The 26,428-nt window shown below is 37.6% G+C and overlaps 1 protein-coding gene across 3 annotated transcripts in view; it reads left to right on the top strand.

Annotated features, from left to right (window-relative positions):
- ACSL3 (acyl-CoA synthetase long chain family member 3) overlaps positions 1 to 21,384 on the top strand; it is a 31,812-nt gene extending 10,428 nt beyond the window's left edge. Inside the window, exons 3-14 of one of the 3 annotated variants that reach the window (XM_075716149.1) lie at positions 4,233 to 4,342; positions 5,615 to 5,753; positions 7,484 to 7,634; positions 8,237 to 8,360; positions 8,643 to 8,714; positions 9,216 to 9,355; positions 10,091 to 10,263; positions 11,388 to 11,462; positions 12,502 to 12,693; positions 13,969 to 14,083; positions 18,707 to 18,864; positions 21,044 to 21,384. In XM_075716149.1, the coding sequence (XP_075572264.1) occupies positions 4,233 to 4,342; positions 5,615 to 5,753; positions 7,484 to 7,634; positions 8,237 to 8,360; positions 8,643 to 8,714; positions 9,216 to 9,355; positions 10,091 to 10,263; positions 11,388 to 11,462; positions 12,502 to 12,693; positions 13,969 to 14,083; positions 18,707 to 18,864; positions 21,044 to 21,207 (1,613 nt within the window). In that variant the 3' untranslated portion in view covers positions 21,208 to 21,384. Of the gene's footprint in view, positions 1 to 4,232; positions 4,343 to 5,614; positions 5,754 to 7,483; positions 7,635 to 8,236; positions 8,361 to 8,642; positions 8,715 to 9,215; positions 9,356 to 10,090; positions 10,264 to 11,387; positions 11,463 to 12,501; positions 12,694 to 13,968; positions 14,084 to 14,547; positions 14,625 to 18,312; positions 18,479 to 18,706; positions 18,865 to 21,043 lie in introns of those variants that run through there. The other 2 variants (XM_075716151.1, XM_075716150.1) reach the window with 2 other exon arrangements.
- The last annotated feature ends 5,044 nt before the right edge of the window (positions 21,385 to 26,428 follow it).

The raw sequence follows: 26,428 nt of genomic DNA, 5'->3' as shown, positions 1-26,428 counted from the left end.
ACTGGATAAGTAGCTGGTAGGATGGATGGAAAATTCATTGGTCCATTGGCTGAAAGGATTGTGATCAGCAGGACAAAGTTAGCTGCCAGCCACTGAGGATTGGTACCGAATCCGATACTATTTAATGTCTTTATTGAACATTTGGATGATGGGACAGTATAAACACAGCAGGTCACAGCCCATAGCAAGTTGGCAGGAGCAGCCAGTACACTGGAGGGCAGGGCTGATGTTCAGAGGGGCTTGTCAGCTGGAAAAGTGGGCTGTCAGGAGCCTCGTGGGGTTCAGCGAAGACAATTACAAATTCCAATTACAGATTCCTCTGTGTGTGCTGGAATAACCTCATGTGCCAGTGTAGGCTGGGGGACAACTGGATAGAGAGCAGCTTTGCAGAAAAGGACCTGGGGGTCCCAGTGGATAGTGAGTCAACCGTAAGTACGCAGTGCCTTCTTGCAGTGAAGTCCAGCAGCATCCTGGGTGGTAGTAACATGAGTGTAGCAGGTAGGTCCAGGGAAGTGGTCCTTCTCCTGCATTTGGACAATGGTGAGACCACGTCTAGAGTACTGTGTCCAGTTTGGGGCTTCCCAGTAGAAAAAAAGACCTTGACGTACTGGAGTGAGTCCAGCGGAGGGCTGCTGAGATGCTGAAGGGTTTGGAGAACGTGACATAGAAGAGGTGGCTGATAGAGCAGGGTCTGTTCAGCATTAAGATGAGCGAGTTGAGATCTTGTTGCTGTCTAAAACTGTCTAATGGGGGTGTACAGAGAGGGTGAAGCCAGACTCTGCTCAAAGGTGTGCTTTGATAAGACTGGAGGCAACAGGCACAAGTTGAAACACGGGAAAATTTGACTAGGTATTAGGACAAATGCCTTCATTGTGAGGGTGGTTAAATACCAGAACAGGAGCCTAGAATGGTTGTGAAATCTCCATCCTTGGAGACACTTAAAATTGGACTGGCCATGGCTCTGAGCACTCTGCTCTAATGAACTGTTTTGTGCAGGTGATCTTCCCAGGTGCCTTCCCACCTAAATGCAGTGATATTTTTGGTTCTTTCTTCAGTGAGTGACTGCTGCTAACTTGCCTGCCAGTGCAGAGATGTGCACAGGCTGCTCTCAGATGAGACGCCTGTGTTGCTTTTAAACTACACGTCTCATAATACACTGTGTCGGTTCCCTTTTATCACTTTGAGGATCTGTTAGATTCCTAGTGACTATCCTGGGAATAAAATGCAAAGGCTTGTATCAATTTCCCCCCCCGCTCCCCCTCAAATCACGAAGTCTTCCTAGGATTCGTAAGTGTACTTCAGTTCCAAAATAAAATCTGAGATAGTGGATGGATGTCATGTGTAGAATGGTATACATGTGTTTTTGGTTTTGTTGGATTAATGTTCTAAATTCCCTTATTGAGACGTGCTTCGGCACACTGTCTGACGTGGTATTTAGCATCTAAGCTGTGTGTCATCTTATGTGAACTTGGCTGACTTGTGTGTTGGCAGATGATGATATTGTCATGCAGTATTCACCTAGTCAGTTTGCTGAATGAATTATAACATTCAGATGATGTTGAAGTAGTGTGGCAAGATATTGCTAAATGACTGATACTAGCATTTTTCAGTTTACAAGTTTAACAACAGCTAACTGCTCTGGTAGTGTTGTGACATTCTTTCTGGATGTGAATTGTATTAAATCTGATGTTACATGCCCAGAACTGATGCCAAGAGAGCAGGTTCATCTGCGTCATACCTAGTGTTAGAGAGAATGTCTTTTGTACAGCAGAATTAAAACAGGGAAAGTAATTTTTATGTTATGGATTACTCACACAAACAAGTGGGTTTATGATTAGAAACGCTTGATTGTAAATTTTATGTTGTTTGAAGCTATCTGAGTCTTGTATTTGCAGGAGGTAGAGTGGGATTGCTAGTTCAAAAATGGAGAAAAAAGTACTAACATGAAAACAGATTTTCTTCCAATGTATCTCCTCTTCATCTGTGTGAAGAGCTCTTCACCAGTGTGGGCAGATAAAACACTTGAGTGTATAACCAAATAATGAAATAAATAAGAAAGGTTATGTTTCAATTTTCAATCATGCCTTCCTGAAGCTTGAGCAGAAGTGGTTTTGTCAGAATTGGTTTGGCTGAAGCCTTTAAAGGTATACTTTGCTTTTTATTTTTTATGTATGATGGATGCTGAAATACTCAGTTTTTGAAATAAATGGCAAAAGTTCTATTTGTTTCCTTAGGGCAAGGCTTTGTTCTTGTATATTAGCTGGCAAATTTAGTGGTGTTGAGATTTTTCTTTCTGTTGGACTTCTAGAGCAGTATCTCTAGCAGAAGTCCAGATATGAAAGACTCGCTTGTACTATTGCATGTGTAAAGATGAACACAAAAGATAATCCCTTCTTGGTATGTCTTCAAGAGAAAAAGGAGAGAGAAAAAATTACCTAAACTTTCAGATTTGCCTGAAAAAGGTTTAGGTGCCAGTGTGGAGAAGTGAGAATTTCACAGATCAGTCACTGCTCAGTTTTTTTTCCTCTCCATGACATCAGTACATCATCATATAAATGGTGTATCTCTCTTTCCCTTTGGCTCTGCCATATAGCTCTAAGTTGTCCATGATGTACTTATCTGTAGATGAGTAATTAACTACATAAATGGTTATTTCGGAGATTATACTTTTCTTTCCGGGCGGTGTGTTGTCTCGGTTGTACTAGTTGGCTTGGGGAAACTGAATTTCTGCTAGATGTTTATATAACAGGGGTCACTGCAGTAAGGAGAGAGAGCTCGTGGGAACTAGTAGAGGCACTCTTCTGGACTTTGCTCCCACCAAATTAAAGAAAACACAGTGCATGTGCATTTGCCCTGCAACAGTTCTGAACTATGATGGACTGTTTTAACAAGGGAAAAATAAGTAGAGGTCAACTATTTACTTTTTCTGCGTAAGAAAACGGCTTTTGAGTTCTTCCTTAGTATGCTGCACTGGGTTAGTAACTCCCTGGATTTCAAATCTTAGAATACAACAGAGTTTTTGGTTTGATTTTATTTTTATTTTTTATTTTTGCTGCAGTGGACACAGTATAGTAACAGCCCTAACGTACAATGGGGTGTCTTGTTTTAATAATTATGTTGTTTAAGTATTCAGCTAAATCCAGACTAAAATACAAAAGAAATTCAGATACCTAATGTGAACAAAACTTCCAGCACTGATGATGTAACTGTTAATGATTGTGTTGATTCTATATGATTCTGTATGATTCTATGATTCTGTGATTGACCTTCCAACTCTTTTGAGATGCCTGTTTAATGTTCTGCTTGGAACATAGAAAACTATCATTTTTTTGAGAGTGGTAACTCTCTACTTTTTTGAGCTGCCTTTTTCTTCCCCAGTCGCTTCCTGTCTTTTCTCATGCAATTCCCATAAAAATGACAGGAAATTAAATATGATTTTTAAATTGTTAATATGAAATAATTGTGGTTTAACACTCCATCACTAGTGAGTTGTCCTTGAATACAGGAAACAGTGTTTCTAATAGTCGGTTTCATAAATATTTTCTTTCCTTGCTGTTCTGTATTCGCATGATGTCAGTTCAATGTCTAGTGATTGTGATGATTAAACCTTTATAACATTGTTTTAAATAGATGGGAGATTATGATAGTCACAGATTTATTACTGAATGTGAGACTTAATCTGCTGATGACACGTATTACAGTGTTATAATTTCTTATCTAATTATATTACATAATTATATGTATTATATATTATTATATCAGTCAATTGTAAAAGGCTAGTAACAGACCACATGAATTCTGAAAAGAGAAGTCACATAAATGAAAACTGTTTCTTTCCTGTGTACAAGAGGACTGTTAAACTGTATTAAACTGAGAACAGATGCCTACATTTAAAATGGTAAAAGCCATGATGGTACAAGAGTAGATCTAGAAGAGAATTACATAGGGTAATGTTGTTTTGGTATCTCTAGACCTTGAAAAATAGTAAACAGTCACATAGACAATGGTTGTTCTTTATTCCTTCTGGGAGTAACTGAAAATTATGCTCTGTTTAAATCAATGTAATATGGTTTTTTTAAAGCACAAAACCATACCATCTTTATGTTAGTTGACAAATATTTTTACTGTTTTGCCTAACTTAGAATAGGTTAATCTCAGCCCTTTATTGTAAACTATGCTTGAAAGTGTAAAAGAGAGATTCACCATTTTTTTCCCCTCATTTTCTGTTTCAGTTGTTACTCTGTATGCTACTCTGGGAGGCCCAGCAATAGTACATGGGCTAAATGAAACGGAGGTGACCACCATCATTACTAGTAAAGAATTGATGCAAACAAAATTGAAGGTCAGAAAACTGTTCTTTGTCTATCTCTTTGCAGTGTATCTGTTCATTATTGTTAAAAGGCCTGGTTCCATTGTACAGAACAGCGATTTATTGCTTTTCTATAACGCAGACGCTTCTTTTAGAATAGGATTGATGTATCTGTCTTCACGTACAGAAAAAAACATAGTTAGCCTTCAGTGGGATTTAGGCTCCTCAATGACTTTGGAGAACAGGGTGACCAATTTTCACTATTGAAGAGCTGCAGTGCTGCCTGGAGCAACACCTTTACAAGAAACTGCTATGGTTTCTGGGTGGATTTAGTGCCTATAAATTTAACAGTTGAAGCAAGTGGGACGAACAGAAAAATGTGTAAACTGTGTATGAATAGCTAAATGTGATCATCCTCCTGATTTATTGTTGGATATTTTCCCAGCAGAGAATGGCTCTTAAATCTAAAGATGGGTGCTCTAAGAGTTAGAGCTGTTTTCCAGTGCAGGGGAGAGCTTATTAAACGTTGAGAACAGGCAAAAAACTTCTTCGACTTACTGACCCAGATCGAATACACAAGATCGGAACAACTAATCTGCATGAGTTTCTTCATGATGTGTAGACCTTTCGCATAAGGGAATTGTTTTAATTAAAAACTGTGCGCTATTGTTGAATTTTGAATGAGAATTTCCCAAACTTTTTTTTTTTAAGTTAGTAGAATAACAGTATATATACAATGCACATTTATTTCGGCTTGCAGTAAGAGAATTAATTTCTTCTGCTAGAGATGCTTCCTCTTCCGCTAGAACGCTGATAATTGTTTTGGAACTCACATTTTGTTTGAAATGCTTAACTAGTGTTTAACTAATAATTTTCTGTATTTTTGCTAGCTGTTGCTTATTTTAAATAACATAGTAATCACGGAGCAACATAATTATTGTGAGCTCAGTGTTGCCAGCTGCCCAGGACCTTTTCTTCTCAGTGTTCTATGAGAGTGGAAAGTCAATTATCTCTACAAATCTTTGCAGTCTTATTCATGGACTTTTCTTGAAATAAGACCCAGATCAGTAAATGGTTGGAAAAGTTTTTGGACTTGTAAGTGGAAAGTTCAATTAGTCTTGCAGATCTAAATGTGGAAAGTTTCAAGCTTTGCAGCTGTTTGAGCTAGACAAGTTTATCCTCTGATATTTTAAATCCTCAGATTATGTCAATGCTTTTTTTAATGTATACAGTAGAGGTTTTTTTTCTTCTTCTTGTTGGCATAAACCTCATGTTTGATTTCTGAACACATGTTCATTTCCACAGGAAATTGTTTCTCAAGTTCCTCTGCTGCGACATATTATTACAGTGGATGGCAAACCAACAACATGGTCAGAGTTTCCCAAGGGTGTCATTGTTCACACTATGGCTTCTGTGCAAGCTATGGGGGCCAAGGCAGGTACTGGTAGGTTATTTCTTCTTCCTATTTCGATCATCTCATTTAGTGTCCTACTTTGACCCTGTTGACTAAACTTGGGGAAATTGCAGATCTTAAAAAATTATGCAGTGATTAACCATTTATCATCTGATTTTTTTTCTTCAAATAAAAACTGTGGGGTTTTTTGTTTTGGTTGTGGTTGGATTTTGGGGTGTGGGGGTTTTGTTTTGTTTTTCAACAGAGTAAAATGGTTCTAATAAAAACTGTCTTCTCCATAACAAGTGTCACATGTTGAAGAATAATTTTTAAGATAAGCATTTAGGCCAGGATAGAAACTTAGAAAGCATTCTTATGACATACTAAAACCAGGTTATTCTGAGCACACAGAGAAAATGATTATGCACTTTATAGCAAAAGACATTCATAATTCGCTACCATTAAGTTTTGTTAAATTCACAAATAACAAAGTGTAAAATAGCCATTTAAATCTGATAGGACTTGGTCACTTTTATTGCATTCTGAAAGTATCCATCTACTGTGTAAATTTCTTGAAATCTATTTCTAATCTATGTGACATTTTTAGAATTAGAATTCAGAGTTTCAGAAGGTGTTTTAACTATTATCAAAACAAATTTTTATTCTTGTCTCTGAAGAGCTGCTAAACCTAGTATGTTAAGATTTCATTATATTCAGCAGTTGCTTTCTTCTGTTCTTACTCTTTGTGGTGTTGGGAGCAAACGTGCCGTTCCCTGATCGTGACCTCTCAATTTCCTTAAAAGATGGTTTTCCCTTTTTGATGTACCAGTTTTATGTACTATTAAAACTGTTTCAGACAACACCAACAGAAAAAATTATGGCTGTAATTCGTTAGCTCCTTGAGATTTGTTAATCTATGTGCTATATAAAAAGGTGTCTAATTGTTCTTTCTTCAGTCTTTTAAATATCACATACTGTACACGGTAATAAAGGAATGTTATCTTTGTCAAGTTAACCATTCATAAATTGTAGACTACTGCAATGAATTGTTTGTGGTCAAGCGTGTTCAATTAATATTTTATTAAGTACATGAGCTGCTGCTTGTTTTTTTCCTCTGTTGTTCGTTGTGCAGGATGGACAGGATTCAGTGAGTGGGAAATTATTAAATATGCTTTCACTCTTCTCATTCAGCGTGTATGTTGTCCTGCATGTATTGCACATTATGCAGTTTTTCCTCTCAATAAACACAATTGTTTTCGTATTTCCTTGCTTTGAGTGCAAGCATTTAAAAAACACTATAATCCTATTAAAGCTATTGAGCTGCCTTTAAATACTTACAGAAACTGGACCTCATGTTGCTTGAGCAGTGCCTTGCTGCAGGTGTTGCAAATGAGGCAGTGGGTTCTTCCCCTGCAAATGGGGACTGGCCCTGTAGCAGTGTGGAACCAGTGCAGCATACCTTCCTCAGGATGGGAAGCTCAGTGGCACTTTGGAGAAGCCAAAGCTCTGCCCATTTTTGTCTCCTCTGCAGGAATATGGGAAACATTGTTGCCATGGTAGACTAGGACAATCACTCGAAGTACTGCTCAGCTAATACAAAGAAGTTCCTACTCTTTGTGAAGGCACTTAAGCTCGACCACAATCTTTTTAACCGAACGTAAAATGTAATAGCACTAGTCTTGTAGTGGTATATTGGAATGACTGCTGAAATGTTAGTGTATCAGATCTCCCAGTCTGATAGGCTCTCCATTATACATTCTCTTTTTTAACACAAATTACAGGAAACAAACAGCAGGCTAGACCTGTGCCCTCGGATATCGCAGTGATCATGTACACAAGCGGATCCACGGGAGTTCCCAAAGGCGTTATGATCTCCCATTGCAACATAATTGCTGGGATAACTGGAATGGCTGAGAGGATTCCAAATCTGGGGTATGTAGCAACAGCAACTTATCAGTAAATAAAGAAATGGTGTAGTTGCATGTAATTTTAGATTAATTACTGTGTAAAATATTAACTGTTTTATATTGCTTTGTCTGTGACACATCATACTGTGCACTGATGTCTGAGCATCTTCCAGTACTGCGTTACATGACACGATTACTTTATGTGCTGTTTGTTCTCTCATCTTCTGTATGTGGGCAAGATTGGGACGCAAAAGCCTGTGAGACCACCTTGCACTAGAGTGGTTGAAAACTTCTCTAAGCAGTACTTCCTTTGGTTAGTGTTAAATTCTGTGGTTTCTTTGTTTGGTGCAGTTTTTAATCTTGTCCACAGAGTTGCCTTTGCAACCGTAATACACAGTTAATTGGCTTGGGATGAGTAGACATCACACTTTGTTCATGCCTTAAACCTACAGTATATAGTACACAACTTTTGAAACAAACCCCGTATTATTTGAAATACTCTCAAGCTCAAAGGCATTTTTCCACTTTCTCTAGTTCTGCAGTAAGCTCTGTGTAAATTTAGCTTAATGACTCATCTGAGGACTGTAATGGTACAACATAAACCTATCTTTTAAAAATTCTTTACAGGGAAAAAGACATCTATATTGGCTATTTGCCTCTTGCCCATGTTCTGGAGCTGAGTGCTGAACTTGTGTGTCTGTCTCATGGATGCCGCATTGGTTACTCTTCGCCTCAGACATTAGCTGACCAGGTATGTTGTAGATGTAAGCCCTTATGGTAAAAAAACAAGCAAGCAAACAAAATTATTCATATCAGATCTTTGTAATATTTCTTTAAAAATATTACAACAAATATTCTTTTCTACAATTCATGAAACAGGGTATTGGTGGTTATGACTGGTACTCTGGTCTAGTTTTAATTGTTAAAACCTAATTTAAATGAAGATGATTGTTTGAAAGATGTGCTATGTCATTTTGTTTCTCGTGTTAAAGATCTTGAATGTGTCTGCTAGTAAACTTGTTCTTCGCTTTAGTCCTCTAAAATAAAGAAAGGAAGCAAAGGTGATGTTACTACACTTAAGCCAACCCTAATGGCAGCTGTCCCGGTAAGTAAATGAAGGATAAATGATTATAAAAATTATTTCTAAAATACAATTCATAATTCAAAATTTTAACACCACAATGCAATGATCTTTTAAATAAAAAAGGTAGCACCTTTGATGTTAAGCTAGCTTAAAATAATATTTTTGGCATTTATATGTATGTTGGAGATAAACATTGATCATATGAGTGTCAACATTTTTCAAAGTTTAAATAGCTATGGGGATTAGATTGCCATTTTAATTAGTCATCTATTGTTCATCATAGTAAATGAATGGAATAAGGATAGTTGGCAGCAGGCAGCTTGGGGTTAGCTAGTGCTCCTGCTCAGATGTTTGCTTTCCTTGTTTCTGTGAACATCTTGCTATCGCTTAGCAATGGAAGAGGAAGCAACATGGGAGTGGGTTGTCATCTGAAACATACTAGAATTTCTAGGTCATGTTTCCCTTTTATTGTACTGAATTTAGGATTTCTGTTTCTTTGACTTAATCTTCTTATGTAACTAGGAAATTATGGATCGGATCTACAAAAATGTAATGAATAAAGTGAATGAAATGACTAGTTTCCAGCGGAATCTATTTATATTGGCCTACAACTACAAAATGGAACAGATCTCCAAAGGTTACACTACCCCGCTCTGTGATAGGTAATTTTAATTTTATTTTTAATGGCACCAAAAAAATGCTTATCAAAGTGTTACCACATGAGCAGTATCTGATTTTTTTTTTATGCTTTTCTTTGTTTTAATGTTGACACATTGAACATGAACGAGTCTGTAATTAAGTGTAAATTGAAACAACAAACTGGTAGTTTGTGGGATGGTTTTAAATATTTACTGATATAATTAAAGTGAATGTTACTTAACTTGAAACTGATTGGAGATTTATATAAGTTGCATTATTTTCATCAGTACTTTAATAATGGATTTATACAATTCTTGGGTAAGATGGGAAGTCTGTTCCTATAGATAACTGTAGACTTCACATTTTCACAGAAGTGAATCATAGAGTATCTCAAGTTGGAAGGAACCCATAAGGATCATCGAGTCCAACTCCCAACTTTAGTGAGACTAAAGGATAATATAACTGCAAAACTTACACAGCTTATTTAAATTATTTTTGAGAAGAAAATCAGCACTTTACTGTCTTACTAAATCTACGTTCTCAAAACATTTAACCCGTTTTCAAATTAGAATGTGGAAACAAACTTAGAAATCTGTGCCTCTGGTTTTGAAAACTTAAACGTGCTTCTTCAAAGTTTTCCTTGAATGACATAAAAGTTTATTTGAAGATGGTGGAAACTTTCAGTTCAGATACAAAATTAGGTACTCTCTCATTTTGTTTTTAAGCAACAAATATATACTCTTATCTTTGCATTTTAGCCTTATTTTCCGGAAAGTACGAATGCTGCTAGGTGGAAAAATTCGCATCCTGCTTTGTGGAGGAGCTCCACTCTCTGCAGCAACTCAGCGGTTTATGAACATTTGTTTCTGTTGCCCTGTAGGACAGGGGTATGGACTAACTGAATCAGCTGGAGCTGGAACAATCACAGAAGGTTGGTGTCAGTGCATCCCACCGAGTGCTGTGATCCATGCAGAGTGCTCTGCGTGTATCATCTTTGACAGTCTATTCATTTGGTGTATGCCACCAAACATAGTTGGGGAATTCTGGGAATTACTTGTAATCATAAATGTATAAAACAGTAAGAGTGCTAATTTTGACACATTGTGCTAACGCTGGTGACCTACATATAAAATGAACGTTCTTGTTTGTGATAGAGAAACCTGTAATAGTGTGAATGGGATCTTGGCATGATTGTACTTACCAGTTGAAGTGAATAAATTATTTCTAATTTTGGTGAGTATGTTGAGACATTAGGAAAATAAAAAATGGAATGCAAAAGCCTGCACCAGATTTTAATTTCATATAGTAGAACTTAAAGGCTTCAGTTGCCTTTTAGTCCTAAAATTTCACTTGTATTCAGTGGTGGCAGAAACAGTCAGAGCTGCTTTTTTTTTTTTTTTTTTTTTTTTTTGCGATTGTGTGATCTACCTAGGACTCATATGAGGAGTATCTCAGGTTTGTTGCTAGATTATGCTGGATTGTAGAACATCTGTTATGTTCCTTGGTGATCCACAGACTGCTGTGATGTGGGTTTTATTCCAAGAGGTCTTTGGAAATGGCTTCTTCAGTAGCTTGGAAAAAAAAGAATAGTGGAACTGCAATACAACTGATGTAGTCTCCAGTGATGCTCTTTTGGGAAGGTGCCCAGATGCAGGAGTGTTTGGGATTGAGACCTCAGGGAAGTGAATCAAAATATAGAATCCATGAATTGTTATGAAATATTGCTACTTATTTCAGAGTCCAGCAAACACTATTTAAAGTTCTTGTGCTGCTTCTGAAGCATGATCCCACATTGACAGCTTACTGTCAAAGCTGTGTTGATATGACTGGAGGTATCTGTAAATACAGCCATCTATTCTTTTTGCAAGATAAGGATTTTATCTGCATTACCTTGATAGATCCATTGGTTTTCTTGGAAGTTCTGTTCTATGAATTTAAGTTCAGAAATAAATAGCAGTTAACTTTCACTAAACAAGATGCATGACAACAAAGATTTTTCTAATCAGTTTTGGTAATTTTTTTTTTATGAAAAATGCTCTTTTTCTTAAATTCTAGTTTGGGACTACACTACAGGGAGAGTGGGAGCACCTTTGGTCTGTTGTGAAATCAAGTTAATGAACTGGGAAGAAGGTGAGAATTCCTGTATGGGATTAAATTATAGTGTGTTTGTAAGAACTTTATATAGCTATTTCTATATTGGGCTTTGCTCAGTAGTGGTAATTAGAAGACTATTTTCTTGGCTTTTCAAATTTCAAATGCTACTTTTACCTATAAAAGTTTGATCTTGGGTGAGAAAAAAGGTAAAATAAATTCCTCAGTGGTTTTTAAACTCACAAATATCTAGACAGAAGCTATCAATGCGAGCGGCATTTTGACTGGGTTGTATTATGATTCTCTTTGGCTATACTATTTCTTTTATTCCAGTCACTATAATCATATATGGATATTGTGTAAGTGTATACAGCATTGTACCTCTTTCTGATTTAGATCAGTATTCTTGCAGGACAGGGTGCAGCTCTTGTATGTTGTGTCTTAGAGGTGCTGGATTCAGGACACTTCAACTGAAATGCATGCATGATACCTTCTGTTGCCATTAAGAAATTATTTTAAAATAGTCTTCATAGTATTATTATTAATAAAATCATTAAAAATTGGTATATGGAATGGAAGCTTAATGGATGTTATATAAAATACATTTAATGAAGTTTGGAATGTATTTAGGTGATTTCCTTTCACTGTAGGCTTTTATGTATTGTAGAATAGAAATACATAATACTTAAGGGTGGTTTGGGCTAATGTGAAATCTTCCAGGTTTTTTTCTTTTCTAAAATATGAGGCAAAATGTATCTTTTTTTTTTTTTTTTTATTTGAGCCTGTATGAAACTGATAGAGCATGTTACTCCTGGCAGACAGATTGCGTAGAGGTGGCATTTGCCCTCTGCATGTGTGTGAATTTCGCTGTTTGTAAACACACATGCTAAATAGCTGTTTATATGCTGAAAAGAATTGGAACCAACTCTTCTCTTACTGAACTATTTAGGCAAGTGGTAACTTTGGTGAAGGACTTACTAAAGTGTTGAGTTCTATATTTAAATAGTAAAAATAATAGGAATCCTTGCTTTGGAATATATTTTAATTCTTGTTAACTTAATAAAACCTGTACTTTTAGGTGGATATTTCAACACTGATAAACCATATCCTAGAGGTGAGATTCTTATTGGAGGGCAAAATGTGACTGTGGGCTACTACAAAAATGAAGTACGAACCAAAAATGATTTCACTGTTGATGAGAATGGGCAGAGGTGGCTCCATACTGGAGACATTGGAGAGTTTCATCAAGATGGATGTCTAAAAATTATTGGTGAGTTAATAAATTCAGGTGAACGTATATATGCATTTTTCAGGGCTGCTAAATACTGTAATTGACAAAAAAAAATCTCCATATCTTGGCATGCTTGCTAAAGCCCTACCATGTATCCCAGGGAAATTTTGATATGTTAACATAAACTTGATTGTGTGTTTTAAAAGCTGATTTTTAAAAGAATTGCTTCCTTTTAAAACAGTCTTAACATTGACTCCCCTCTGTTAGTGAGACTGGGTAGTAACTAGAGAGTTAAATATAGGCTAATTGAGTGAGATAAGCTGCCTTAGATTTTATAATTTTTTAAGTGTGGAATTTGATTCAGTGAAAGAGCTCTTTTGGTAATATCTGCTCAGGAATTAAATAAACCTTTTTTTTTATCTTGCCGTTCTTTATAATAAGAATATTCCTTTATCATAAAGGAACTAGGGGAAAAATATACTAAGGTAAAAGTGTTCTGCATAAGCCTGTGATAGGCTCATAATTCTTTGACACATGTAGGCACAAAAATAGGTGCCCTATAAACTACCGGGTGTCTCTCTTGAAGTCAGTGGGTGATTCAGGGCGCTCTTTAATCCTGAAAACGAAGCTTATTTGGTTCATTATATGAGAAAAATCTTAGGTCCCATTGCAGCTGCCTTGCACTGGTCAAACAGGTCAGACAACTACAAAAGTATCTTGCCTGGTTGCACAAAGCAGCATGAAGGATGTAGCAAAGGAGAGGTACTCCTGGCTGCCATCACAGCTAGGTGGGTAAGGCCATCTAGTCACCTTTGCTTTCTTTGGGCTACATACAATAAGCTCTAGTAATTTGGGCTTATTTTTTGATTCCTATTGTTGTGTTTCAAATAACGGGTGGACAGTTGCTCTTTAAATAAAGATTTAGCCTGGGAATAAATAACAAAATGTCACCAAATGGTGCATCTTCTGCCTTAAGCGTCTGGACCAGACAGCACAAAATGTGTGCTTCCAGCCAAACACTGGTGTTTGCATAATCCTAGTTGTCTTCCATTCACACGACAGTGCTGTCATATAGGAAATGCTATTCTAAAGGCAGAAAATGCATGGAATTGAAATGTGTCTCATTTTTTATGTGAGGGACAGATTGATAAAATGTGAAGTATGGAAACCTGATATTAAATGTTGCTGGTATGTTCACCAAACATGAGTCAGCTTACCTTTTGGCATTTTTACATACATTTCAGAAAAGTATAAAATCCATGTCCAAAGTTTTATGTTCTGTAATTAACGTTTAATTCTTTTTTTCCTCAATAGATCGTAAAAAAGATCTTGTAAAACTCCAGGCAGGAGAATATGTTTCTCTTGGCAAAGTAGAAGCAGCTCTAAAGAATCTTCCACTGGTAGATAATATTTGTGTGTATGCAAGCAGGTAAGAGGCAGCTGATACTTCGTTATTGCTGTATTCTTTGTCCTACTGAAGCCATAAGCAATGTGTGGAATTTTTTAAAGCAGTTGAAAAAGGACTTTCCTTATAATACAATGGAATAACTTTCTCTACCAAAACTAAAACATCCAAAATACATGTTTTTATTTTTCCTTTCCCATTTTTGTCATAATTTGTTGGAAAATGCCAAGAATGAGTCTCCTTCATTTCCCTTTCCCCAATCTGAAAAGCAGCTAAGCTCTGACTGCATTCATAACAGATATCACTCAAGCACTTCAGAGATTATTGCCTATAGAGGCCCTAGGACACCTTGTTCCTTGCTGTATTTAGCTGTGATCTGTTCTTCAGAGGAAGTACTGTTGTACTTCAGAGGAAGGCGGAGGAAAAAAACCACCAGCAGGCCAGAAGCTGGCTTGTGCATTAAAAATACTTTTCTTTAACCCCTGCAGCACACCAGCAGAAGCCTTGAAGCTTGAGAGAAAACACTCTGTAAATACTATGCAAACACACAATTAATAAATGATGATCAAATATCCTTTCTATTTGCTTTCTCCATGTACTACTGAATTAGTCATGTAAGGGCTCAAACAAGTCTTACGTTTCTATTTCTAGAATTTCCTACCTGTGCATAATATAGACTTATGCATATAAATGTATTTCAGGTGGTCTTTGTTTTCTGTTGTCATTTTGATGTTTGGAAAGTTATTTTGGAGCTTCTGAACAATCAGAAATATTCTGATTCCCAGTATAGCCAAAAAAGCCCCACTTGATAACTTTGATTGAAAGAGGCCAGGACAAGCATACCAGAGAATTGCTCAGGGATAATAAATAGAAAATTAACTTTTGGTTTGTTTACCTGGTTCTCTGTGGTATTTTGTTTTTTGTGTGTGTGTGTTGACTAATGGTAGTCCTTGTGTAACTTCAGTTTTGGATCAATAGACTAACACGCATTGGGCATGCCACTGCTGGGAAAACTTCCATTATATTCTTTATTTGTGGTTTTGACCCACTGGGCGAGTCTCATGTTTGCTTGCTTTGACTGCCTGAGGTTATGTGCCTGTTCTGAGCACCCTGTGTAGTCTGTGGAGAAAGAGGGTTCCTACAGACGGTGATTTCTGCTGCTCTAGTATTGAAGTTCGCTATTGGAATTGTACTATCAAATTTTGTGTTAACTTTGCCAGGTCACCTTAACATTGGAGGCTCAAATGCACTTGTCAGACAGGTACTTGACTCTGATAGTCTCTGTCTTGTCTATTACTTAAAAATAGGAAAACCTATGAGCAATTTTTAAAGGTAATTTACAAACAGAGTCCAAGTACATTCCAGATTGTTTTTTCTGCTGCTGCTGTATTTCTTCTTAATACTTCCATGTGTGTAAATTGGCATAAGTAGCCATGTAATACAGATTCTCTGAATGATTGTCCGTATGCACATTTCATTGTGGGTATACACTCAGCTCAGCAGTGTGAGCTTGGAGACTTTTTGTTGCAGTGCCTATGACCTCTCATATATCCTGTCTCTCCTTATATTTTGCCTGGGTGATCTCGTATGCAAGAGGAGTCCTTCATTTGTAGTTTTTCTGTCTCCCACAAGACAAGGACAAGGAGAGCGGACTTAAACAAATGGGCTAGATCTGTGATTTGACCTTGGATCTTGGGGTGTGAAGCTCCTCTGAACATGGTAGTAGGGAATCAAAAGTGTTTGCACGATATTACTGCTTTGAAAGCTATATTAATTGACCACTTCAGACAAAATACTCAGTGAGATAAGGAATAAAATGTTTGCTGAAAGGAATCATGATTAGAGCTCCTTCAGAGGAGACTCCTACTGTTTTATCAGCACTTCAGCCATCCAAGATGCATGCAGTAGGTCTCAAGCATTGTGTCAAAAAAATGAATAGCTCAGTTACCTGAGGAATGAGCCAACATGGCAAAAAAAGGGAGTTCTCAGCAGGAAGCTCAAGGAGAGCTGTTAAGGACCAGACTTTACAGAATAGAAATGGTGATATTGCCATGTAGTGCTACTGTATATGTCTCTTACCGTAGGTCTGAGGGCCGTACTCGGGTGTGATCTCAAGTACAGCAAGGGAATGAGGATGCCTAAGTGTAGGAGAAATGTTTTGCCAAAATCTCTTAGCATGGAGGAGACGACTAAGGAGGACCAAATTCTGAAAATGTCTTCCTTCATGCTGCTGTTACGACCTCCAGGCTGAAGAAGCTAGCAAATTCAGAAGATCTGCATAAGGAACAGTAGTGGAGAGGGAAGTAGCTGCTCCAGAGAGAAGAGGTAGTCTTCAGGATGCTTCTGAAGACAAACAGTGCTTTAGCATTTGAACTGCAACAAATGAAGATTTTACTTAGTGGTACGGAATGAAAAGCTACATGTTCCAGGAGCTGTGAGCTCCAGGGTGCTCCTTCCAGGAAAAAGCATAATTGGATGAACCTGTTTGTCCAGAGGAAGTATGCTTCTACTCAAGAGGCTGAATTTTAGATGAACCGGAAGCTTGAGGCTTACCCAGCCAACTGATTACTTCTATATGCTGTTTAACCCTGGAGACACTGGTGATATTGCTGGACATGATCTTAAGCATGTTAAAAGACTACAGGAACCAGAGATGAAAGTGCCAGACAGAGTCCTTTGTGTTCTGGGTGCCTTCATACATAATACGTGTACATTACAGAGTAGACCCTAGATGAAGTTACAAGGGTTCAGTACAGCGTATATACGAGTCGGAGGTGTGGGGGAGAATCAGAGAGAAGTAAAGACAGAAGGTGAGATGCAAGCAGTAAGTGATACTGAGGCTAATCTGAAGTCTTTCTGCAAGTACATTCTTAGTAAGAGAAGAATGAGAACGGTTTCGAGTCAGCCAACAGCCAAAGCTTGTCGACAGATGATGCCAGGGAAGCCTGTGTTTGTAATGGACTTTTATGCAGACTTCGCAGCTGCTGTCAGATGCCCATTATAATTCATACCAGTAACAAAGGAGAAAATTGCAATGTACAGTAACCAAAAGGGTATTTAGAGGCGGTATTTTAAAATTATTGTGGAGACCTTAAAGGATAAGCTACAGTAATCTCTATACCAGGGTTAAGGTTCTGTATTTTGCATTAATGATCTGTCTGGTGAAAGAGAGAGTTGAAAAGATTTACTAAATCTGTAGATGGTTAAGGTGGGACAGGACCAAATGTACAGTGGAGGACAGGATTAGAATTCAGAGCAGGCTTGACTAGGTGGAGATTTGCTTGAAGACAGCAGTCAGTTTAAAGAGAGGAAATGTAAACTATACTTACACCTAAATAAACTGCAAAAATACAGGATGAGGACTCCCAGCTGGTAGCAGTTCTGTAGGAGCTGACATGAGTCAACAGGTGCCATGCTGTTACAAGAAGGTAAATAATATGGCATAATTAGATGTATAGCCTACAAGATGCACAATGATCTTTTTGCTCTACCAAGCGTTAAAAGGTCTCAGTTCCACGTGCAATGCTTCAGAAAAGGTGGACCTCTTGAAAAATGGGAACATCTGGGCAGAGATCTGTGATGCATGACTTAAGAGGAAAGGGCATTGCTTAACATCCTAAAGAAACTTAAGAAAGGAAGGAAGACTAGAAAGGTGAGAAGGAAAAAAAAAAATAGTAACAGTCTGTGAGCAAGTAAATGGCTTCTGTGGAGAGGAGAGGAACATCTGACTACTGGCTGTATGAAAATACAACTGATGTAAACTGCAGAGAGGAAGAGTCAAGAATAGCCATCAGGAACAGCTTACCAATGCTAAGAATAACGAAGCATTGCCATTAGTGTTTGCCTGATGTTTAAGAACGGGCTAGCCAAACAACTGTTAGGTGTAGCTGACCTTGCTTCAAGGCAGGTGAATGAATTAGGTGATCTTCTGAGATTGCTTTCAGCTCTCTGATTCTGTGATCTGCTTTGTTAGAATGTGTAGAGTTGCTATGTGAGGTTCTGTTCACATTTTCCCTAAACTTTGCACCATTTGAAAAATCTTGAAGACAGAGATCACAGCCTTGTATGTTCTAGGCATATCAGGAGCAGACAAAGATTGCCAACAGTAGAGTGAGCATATGGACAATCACTTGAAAGAGAAAGAAGTTACTTCCCTTACAGAAGCAGGCGTTCTTTGAGATGTGTTGTGCATATGCTCATTCCACAACCTGCTCTCCAACCCCTCTTCACTGCAGTCCTCTACTCCTCTACAGTAACTGGATTCTGCAGTTGAGAGGAAACTGAGGTAGGGAAGCTGCACACCAGTCTTCATACCGGGATGCAAAACATGAGGAGAGGCAGGGCGCATTGACATCGTATGGGTACTGCTTCCCCAAAGCTTTGAGCATGAGACACAGTGGAATATGCATATGGACAGCACACCTTGAAGCAATCCAGTTGCTGTAAGGTAAGTAGCTTCTCTTTCTACTTGTTTTTAAGCAGGCAAAGGCAATTTGTGTACTATTTCAGAAAGACTATCAGGTGAACAAAAGCCAGCTGTAAAGAGCAATATCTCTGTATGAAGTGCAAACCCCCCAACTTGAAATGTTATTTTTGAAGACTTGTTAATTTTACAAAATTCATACTAAAGTACATTATACTTCTCAGTTTCCATTCTTATGTCATTGGATTTGTTGTGCCAAATCAAAAGGAGCTCGCAGAACTAGCTCGAAAGAAAGGATTTAAAGGAACCTGGGAAGAGATCTGTAACAGTCCTGAGATGGAAAAAGAGGTACTGAAGGTGCTAGCTGAGGCTGCCATGGCAGGTGAGTAGCTGGGTAGATAGTATTAACCTTGTGAACCATAATGTCTGTGAAACAGATAAGCACAGGCCCTAAAAATGTTTCCTTGAGTGTGTATATTTCATAGAACATGTATGAAGTGAAATTTTCATACAAAAAAAAAAAAAACAACAACAAAACATGAGTTGGGTCAGTCCTTTTGGTTCATGCAACTTTTTTTTTTTAACTGTGGCCAATAGCTGAGGAAAGAATATAAAAACAGGGCAAACTTAACAAGCTCAGTTTAGTTCCCTGTATATATATAGATATGGGGGCGGGGGGGGGGGGGGGGGGGGGGAGCAGGGGAGGTCTGGCACTCTTTAAGATGCCCTGTAGTATCTTTTTGGCCTTAGCTGCTGGTCCAAAAGAATGTGGGTCATCTGTAGATCCATGCTATATGTGTGTTGGGTATCATACAGTCTCCTATGTTACATACCTATGCAAAGTTGAAATAAGCCCATGGTGATAGGGGCTCTCCTAGCTTTCAGTGGCTTGCATCTGAGGGATTTCTGAAAGTAGTGTCTTCGTAGTTAATAATTTCCAGTAGACTTTTCTTCCATTAACTCTTCTAGTCGTATTTTAAAGTTACGGAAATATTCTGTATCAGTATCCATGCTATCTTGTGGCAGAGTTGCACAGCTCAGTTACGTTCATGTGAAGAAATGCCGCTGGTTTGTTTTAACCCTGCCATCTGCTAGTTCTGTTTGGTTCTGCTGAGCTCTTGTATGGGAAGAGGCAGTGAACCCTCACAATGGCACTCATGATTTTTTTCAGTGTCTATTATACTTCCCTCTCAGCTGTATCTTTTTTCATGCTAATTGGACATAGTCTATCTAGTTATTCTGGTGCAGAATTAGAGAGTGGCACGGTGATACTTTGTTCTTTCATAATAATTTCTGCCTTGTTTTTGCTGTTGACCATTACTAACCACTGAGCTTTTTTCATAAAGCTGTCAGTTATGACCACAGAATGTTTTTTAAATGGTCATTGCGGATGTTAAATTTGTTTTTCATATGCCTTCTCTTTTACACTTTTCTGCAATGAATGTTTTCTGCTGTCTGTTTTGCAGTCACTCAGTGTCATGACGTCCTTCTGCACCTTTTTGCAATTTGTCCTCATCTTTTCTACCTGGATAACTTTATGCTTCCAACAATCTTTGTCTTGTTAATCTTTGTCTCTTCTCCATATTACTTGTGAATATATTAAACTCTATGAGTAATATATTTGCAGCCTTCTGTTACAGGAGCATACTCCTATGATGAGTGCAGTCTCAATACTGCAGCAGACTTTTTTTTTTTTTCCTTGCCCCATGTCTCCAGTCCATTTTTCTTCACTGTGTAGAGCATATAGGCAAAGTCAGTCTAAGAAGCTGCTACAATGGAAAGCACGTACAAAGTCACTTTCCTTTTCTTTTTTGTGCAGCACTAACTATTCTAAAGCAAATTAAATATGTTATTAAAATTGATGAAATGGAATATTTGATTTAATCCTGAGGCATTTTTGCACATTTTTATTTTCTTTCATATTTGTTTTTCACTTCAGCATCATAGGCTTTACTTTTAAAGTAATACTATGATTTCTAGTGCTAAATTGCAAAAACGCCCCAAACTCAGTGATTTAATGTCATAGCAGAAGCTCTCGCAAATGATACAGTGGTTTGTGCTAAAGGTATAACATGCAGAGCACTGTTCTGTTTCCGTAAAGGCAACTGTTACCTTATGAACTTACTTTCCGTGAACAATTCAGGACTGTCAGGAAAAAAAACAGACACCCCCCACCCCCGTTTTTTCAAGCTTAAGTAGTATGGATTTTAAGACTTTATCCCGAGAAGATGAGTACCGTAACACTGATACAACAGTGTATATTTTGAGGATGTCACTTCCATGTGCTGAGGCTTTTCTGAAGTTAGGCAGCAGCCCAGATACCCAAACAGCTGGGGTTTATTTCAGTAATTCTGTGGAAGCTGGAGAACAGTTAGTGGTGGATCCTGTCACTCTACTTGTGACCGCGTGGGTTTTCCAAGCTAACCATGGGGGGGTTTGAGGAGCACTTCTTCATTTATGTCATGTGCTTTTCTGTGTGAGAATACAGTTCCTCTGTTTGTGCTTAAATGTAGAAAAATGGCTACATTTATGTTTTGTATTAAAAATGTTTATTTCTACAGCTAATCTGGAGAAGTTTGAAATACCAGTAAAAATCCGTTTGAGCCCTGATCCTTGGACACCTGAGACTGGTCTAGTAACAGATGCGTTCAAACTAAAACGCAAAGAGCTTGTGGCATACTATCAAATGGACATTGATCGAATGTATGGAAAAAATACAAAATAATTCTTTTTTCTGCACCACTTTGCTACAATGAGCTTGGATCAAATAGGAAATACTTGAATTGCCTGTCTCAGCACTTGAGATCAACACACAAAACCACCATTCCTCATTTGTAGCTTAAACTGTTATTTCTGATAACATCACCATGATGACTGGCAAGTTTAGTAAAATGTTACGGCAGCAAACTTGTGTCTGTCTCCTTTTTTCCAGTTTTCTCTGCTACCTTGTCAGTCTGTGGATTTTCCCGAGTCTTTTTGGGAAACCATGATTCTGAAGCCTCAAGTTTTTAAACGTTTATAAATCCTGTATAATGTTTTATTTGTATCTTTAAATTTGGATGTATATAGCGAGAACTTGGCTATATAAGAAACGGTTATACTGGGGGCCTTTTTTTACCTAATTATTTAAAGATAAGAAGGTATCGATGTTGTGACATTATGTACATTGAAAATGCTTGTAACAAGATCATTGTTGAACAGAGGACCAGGTTATTTGCTGCTGTGCTATTTTTCTGTGTAAATCTGAGGGAGAAAATGTTTGACATTCCAGCTTGTGTAATACACCTTCAATATGTGCCTAATGGTTACTTTTTCATTTTCGGATAAAACTAAAGATGGTCATGGCACAGCTCTGCATAAAGGCAGGTACTCTTGCAGGTGTTAGTTAAAGCTATTAATACAGTAGAAGTTAAACCTAAGAATAATCTCTCAAATACAGAAACTCTGTTTTTTAAATAGCTCATGACCATTTCATCCAGTAGTTGAGTTGTGGAGCTAATAAGAACTCTCAGCATTAATTTCACTTAACACTTTGTAAGTTTGACAGTGTCCTGTTAGCAGAGGGACTGTGACAACTGTAACTCGGTTTGGACATCACACTGGGTTTGCCCTTTTGTTGTTTGTGAAAGTCTGGCAGGACCCCTGTTCTGCCCTAGCTGCAACCCAAATCTTACTGGGGGGATTTTTAAAGTCATAATGACAGTTATGTTCTCAGCTCACACAGTGCCTAGCTGCCCTTTGTGCCATTAAAAATCTCCCTTTAATTCCATGTTCTTTTGTTTAGCATTTTTTCCTTTAAAAACAGATATTTGAAGTATTTGTCAGCCAGAGTTATTTATGTTGCTTGGTTTGTTACACCCAGTTCTTACTTCGGGAAGGAGTCTTGATTTCTGTTTTACTATAGATATATGAATATTGTTTGAAGAACTATGGGGGATCTTTCCTTCTTCAGTGCGAGTGTTTAGATTTGTTTCAGATGTGAACTTTATTTTCAAAATACTTCTAGAAAGAATATTTTAATCAGGGTTACATGAGAATGTGAAAAGGCATACATCAGTCAACTTTGTGATGGAGCAAATATTAAAATGGCTTTAATTTGGAGATTATTCTCTCGTGTATCATTTACTTGCAGTACTAAAAATCAAGGTCTTGATGCTCACGTAGTACCCTACTGTGGTTGTATATAGCAATTCTGAATGGCAGAAGCTTTGTTTGGGGGAGGGCGTTCCTGCTGTTAGCATTTCTGATATGGGAGTTTTGGGAGATGTTTGATTATACAAATTCTCATTTAAAAAATTCTAAAACATTATTTAAACGAACACTTTCCATTGATTATAGAAAGCAGTTTCATAGGAGTTGAAAGTTACCAAGTAGGTTCCCTGTACTTTAGTTTTGATGAAACGATGAGAAGGTTTGTGCTGTATTTTATGTTACATTCCCATCTCTCCCACTACTCATGGATCTCCCCTGCTGCTGTCTATGAGAAACTGTGACCATTTGGTGAATTTTGGTGTAACTAGTCAAAGGGAAATACAAGCAACAAAAAGAAATCAAAACCACATTTATGAGATTAATGCCTTCGGATATCTAGATCATAAATTAAAACCTTCTGGCAAATACAGCTAAGACTGCTGTTGGAAAATGGCTGAAGAATCCGAATGTGGAAATTGCCAAGTGCAGGGAAGTGTCACACAATATATTAGACATTGCTAATACTTAAATATGTATCTATGGTCTATCAACAGGTTCTTAAATAGTTCACATTCAGCACAGGATGTACACTGTTCAAATTTTTTTTTGTGATTTTTAGTGAAAATTAATAAATTGCTGAAGTACTATGTATATCACTTGGTGCATTGTGCAGCAGATTCAAGAAAATAAATCTGCTTTTGGTTAATTCAGAAGAAAGGGTAACACTGAAGTTAGTGTTTTATTCTGTGAAGGGTTTAAATCCGCTTTTGGATAAATCACATAAATGAAATTTTTAAAATGGTTTGGAACTAGTAGTTTTAATTTTTCTTCAAATCCTGTTCACAAGATTGGGTTGCAGTCTAACTGTGCGTTTGATTTTACAGTTCAGCTCTTTTTATATTTTAAAATGGATGTCAATATTTATAGTTTCTCCTTCTTTAGACATCAGACTCACTGTGGACATTTATTTCTTCTACAGAATATGAAAATAAAACCGTTCCTTAATTTTAGCCTCAGCGTTTGAAGATAGACTTTTAAAATATTTGTATGGGTTTAAAATATTTGTGATGAGTATGTTGTTTTTCTTTCGATTTATAACAAAAGACGGACTTATGATACTGCTAGATTCTGAGTACGTCCATGTCCCGTTGAGGCCACCTGTCCCGTGGATGCCCACGCTTCTCGTTAATCGGCCAGGGCTATAATGGGACAGTAAGTCACAGCTGCTGTTCAGACGTAGGGCTTCCTTGCTCCGGGGGTCTGAGTCCTGTAGGCTGGCTGTGCCTGTCAGATACTTTTGGGGGCCACCATGTTCTCGCCCTGTGCTCTTTCATTGCTGAGCAGAAAGATGACTTTAAGGGAGTTTGTTGAAACCCTGCATAGATGCACTACATGCCAGCCAGGAATTTACGTGGTGTGTCTCTCTTTTCCCCCCCTTTTTTTTTTTTTTTTTTTTTTTTTGGGGGGGGGGGTGGTCTTCTCTGCCCATGCCCAGCGTAATAAGAAAACTAATGTACCCTGCTGGAATGTATTGCACGTGTCCCAGCTGCAGACAGCTGCAGAGTGTATCAGGAAAAGTGCATGTTGGAAGTAACGGTCTCTGTCACGTGGGGAATTTTGTAATGGAAAGAGCTGTAACTTTTAAGCAGTCTTTCGGAGTTCAAACTAAGAACAAGGGGCATATACCTCACCTGAGTGGCCCCCCAAAAGGGGGGATTTTGTAACAAAGCTTTTGTAAATATAAACTTCCCAGGACTCTGAATCATTGGAAATTGTAACTACTTATTCTGTTGTGAGAATTTTACATATTTCATCATCAAAAATGACCAAGAAATATGCAAGGATGCTGTGAACCTCCTTTAAATTCCTACAATTATTTAAAAATATTTTCAGGGCTTTTAGGCTAAAATCAATCTAGGTGTCATAAGTGTTCTTTGCAGAGAATCGTGTTTCTGGAGTAGGTTAGGAAATTTAAAAATTACATGTCAGAAAAGATCTTGCAAGTTACACACAAGCAGGACCATACCTCAATGGGAAGCTGTATCTTAGCAGCTAAAATATTTTGCTGAATTGAAAGCAAAAACCAATGTGCAACTAAAACTAAGAACATAATACATACCTATGTCCTACTGGTTTTATAGATAGGATTCAGAAAAGGGTATGGAATTGAAACAATACATTTACAAATGTCCTGTAAAGCTTGTAAGTATATGCAGAAATTGCTATAGGACATAAGACTCCTTTGCAATAACCTTTATCCTGCTACAATTCACAAGCTTTTATTCTGTACTAAAACTGCATTTAGGTCATGCAAGGCAGCATTTTTAATTTTTATTAATGTGATGTATTAACTACTTTGAACTCGGTATAAAATTGTGTACATCTGTTTCTTTACTGGTAAGAGGAACAATCTTCAACTTGCATACACCTTGGACCAGGCTGAAATGTTAATTGAATGACCAGTTGTATATTATTGTAATTGGTTATTTAATGTAAACTCATTTCAATGTGATCTTGGTTGTTACTATGGCCTGCCTGAGCATTGTATATCCTAATTGAGTTATATTGTATGAATTATTTATTTGTAATTGGGTATCATGTTTCAAAAATAAAATTTATTTCACAAATCAGGCCTCATACGTCCATTTTTTTTAAGTGGCATTTCTGTCTGAGCCTAGATAATTTATGGTTGTAAATCAGTGATTTAAGTCGTGTTAGTCAAGTACATGGCTGTTTAAGAAGGGTAGTGGGTCAGGATAGTTCAAAGCGTTGCGTTGCCAGGGAGACCTGTTTGATGGTGGGCATGTCCTTTTGTTTTGCTCCCTGCCTCGCATTGCTGGTAGGCTTTTGCAAAAGGCTCTATCCCTGCATTGCTCGTGTTTAGTATCTTGACGGTTCTCTATGTTAATAGCCATGTGCTTGTGCTTTGCAGGTAGTGAATACTCTGGCTGACTACTTGGCCATTTGTGCTATTCAGATATTACTGATATATTTTTCTGTATGTTAACATTTGTTAACATAGTGAGTTTATGTATCTGAACTGGGTAATAATCACCCTTATGTGCAAGGCTTGCTAATTCAGGAGTAGAAATGATACCCGATACAGTGGGAATTTAGCCAACTCGTGTCTTTTGAAACTATAATTTCAAGTCTTGTCAAATATTCAAAGTATATGTGACTGCTTCAAGATGAGTTCAGGAACACTAGTTATCAGGTTGGCCTGGTTTTCCATTACAGGAAAGTTACCATCCTGCTTTGTGTATTTTATTTGCATAAGATCTGCCATTCACCCTTTTTTAAGAGCACCGGCTATGGTAATACCTGAGGTAAAACCGTAAGCTTCTGACATTTTTTTTTTTTTTTTTTTTTTTACTATCCAGATGTACTAAGACTTACATTTGGTGTTTAATTTTCCTTGAGTTTTTGGGCTGAAGGGTCAGATCCCAAAGAGATGTTGGATGCTTGTAATTGGACTTAAGAGATCTTGAGTACTTAAATTTAAGGTTTTGATAACAAGCTCACAAACCATTGCTGGTAACCATCCAACCTGGAGGCATCTTAACTTAGCAGATGCCTCTCCTGTTTTGGTTTTTTTTTTGGGGGGGGGGGGGTGGGGGCAGTGTCTTCATTTACAGGTTCCTCAGATGTCTAGGGTTGTAGTACGGGCTAAATGTCAAGCCTTCCCTGCTGCATAGCTGATCTTTATCCCTTTAATCAGCCATAAGAAGGCTCCAGCTTCCTCCTGATTTTCAGTT

Source organism: Pelecanus crispus, chromosome 9 (assembly GCF_030463565.1).
Source record: "Pelecanus crispus isolate bPelCri1 chromosome 9, bPelCri1.pri, whole genome shotgun sequence".
NCBI classification, from domain to species: Eukaryota; Metazoa; Chordata; class Aves; order Pelecaniformes; family Pelecanidae; genus Pelecanus; species Pelecanus crispus.
The sequence above is the reverse complement of the archived record's forward strand: the minus strand, read 5'-3'. Positions and strand labels throughout refer to the sequence as shown.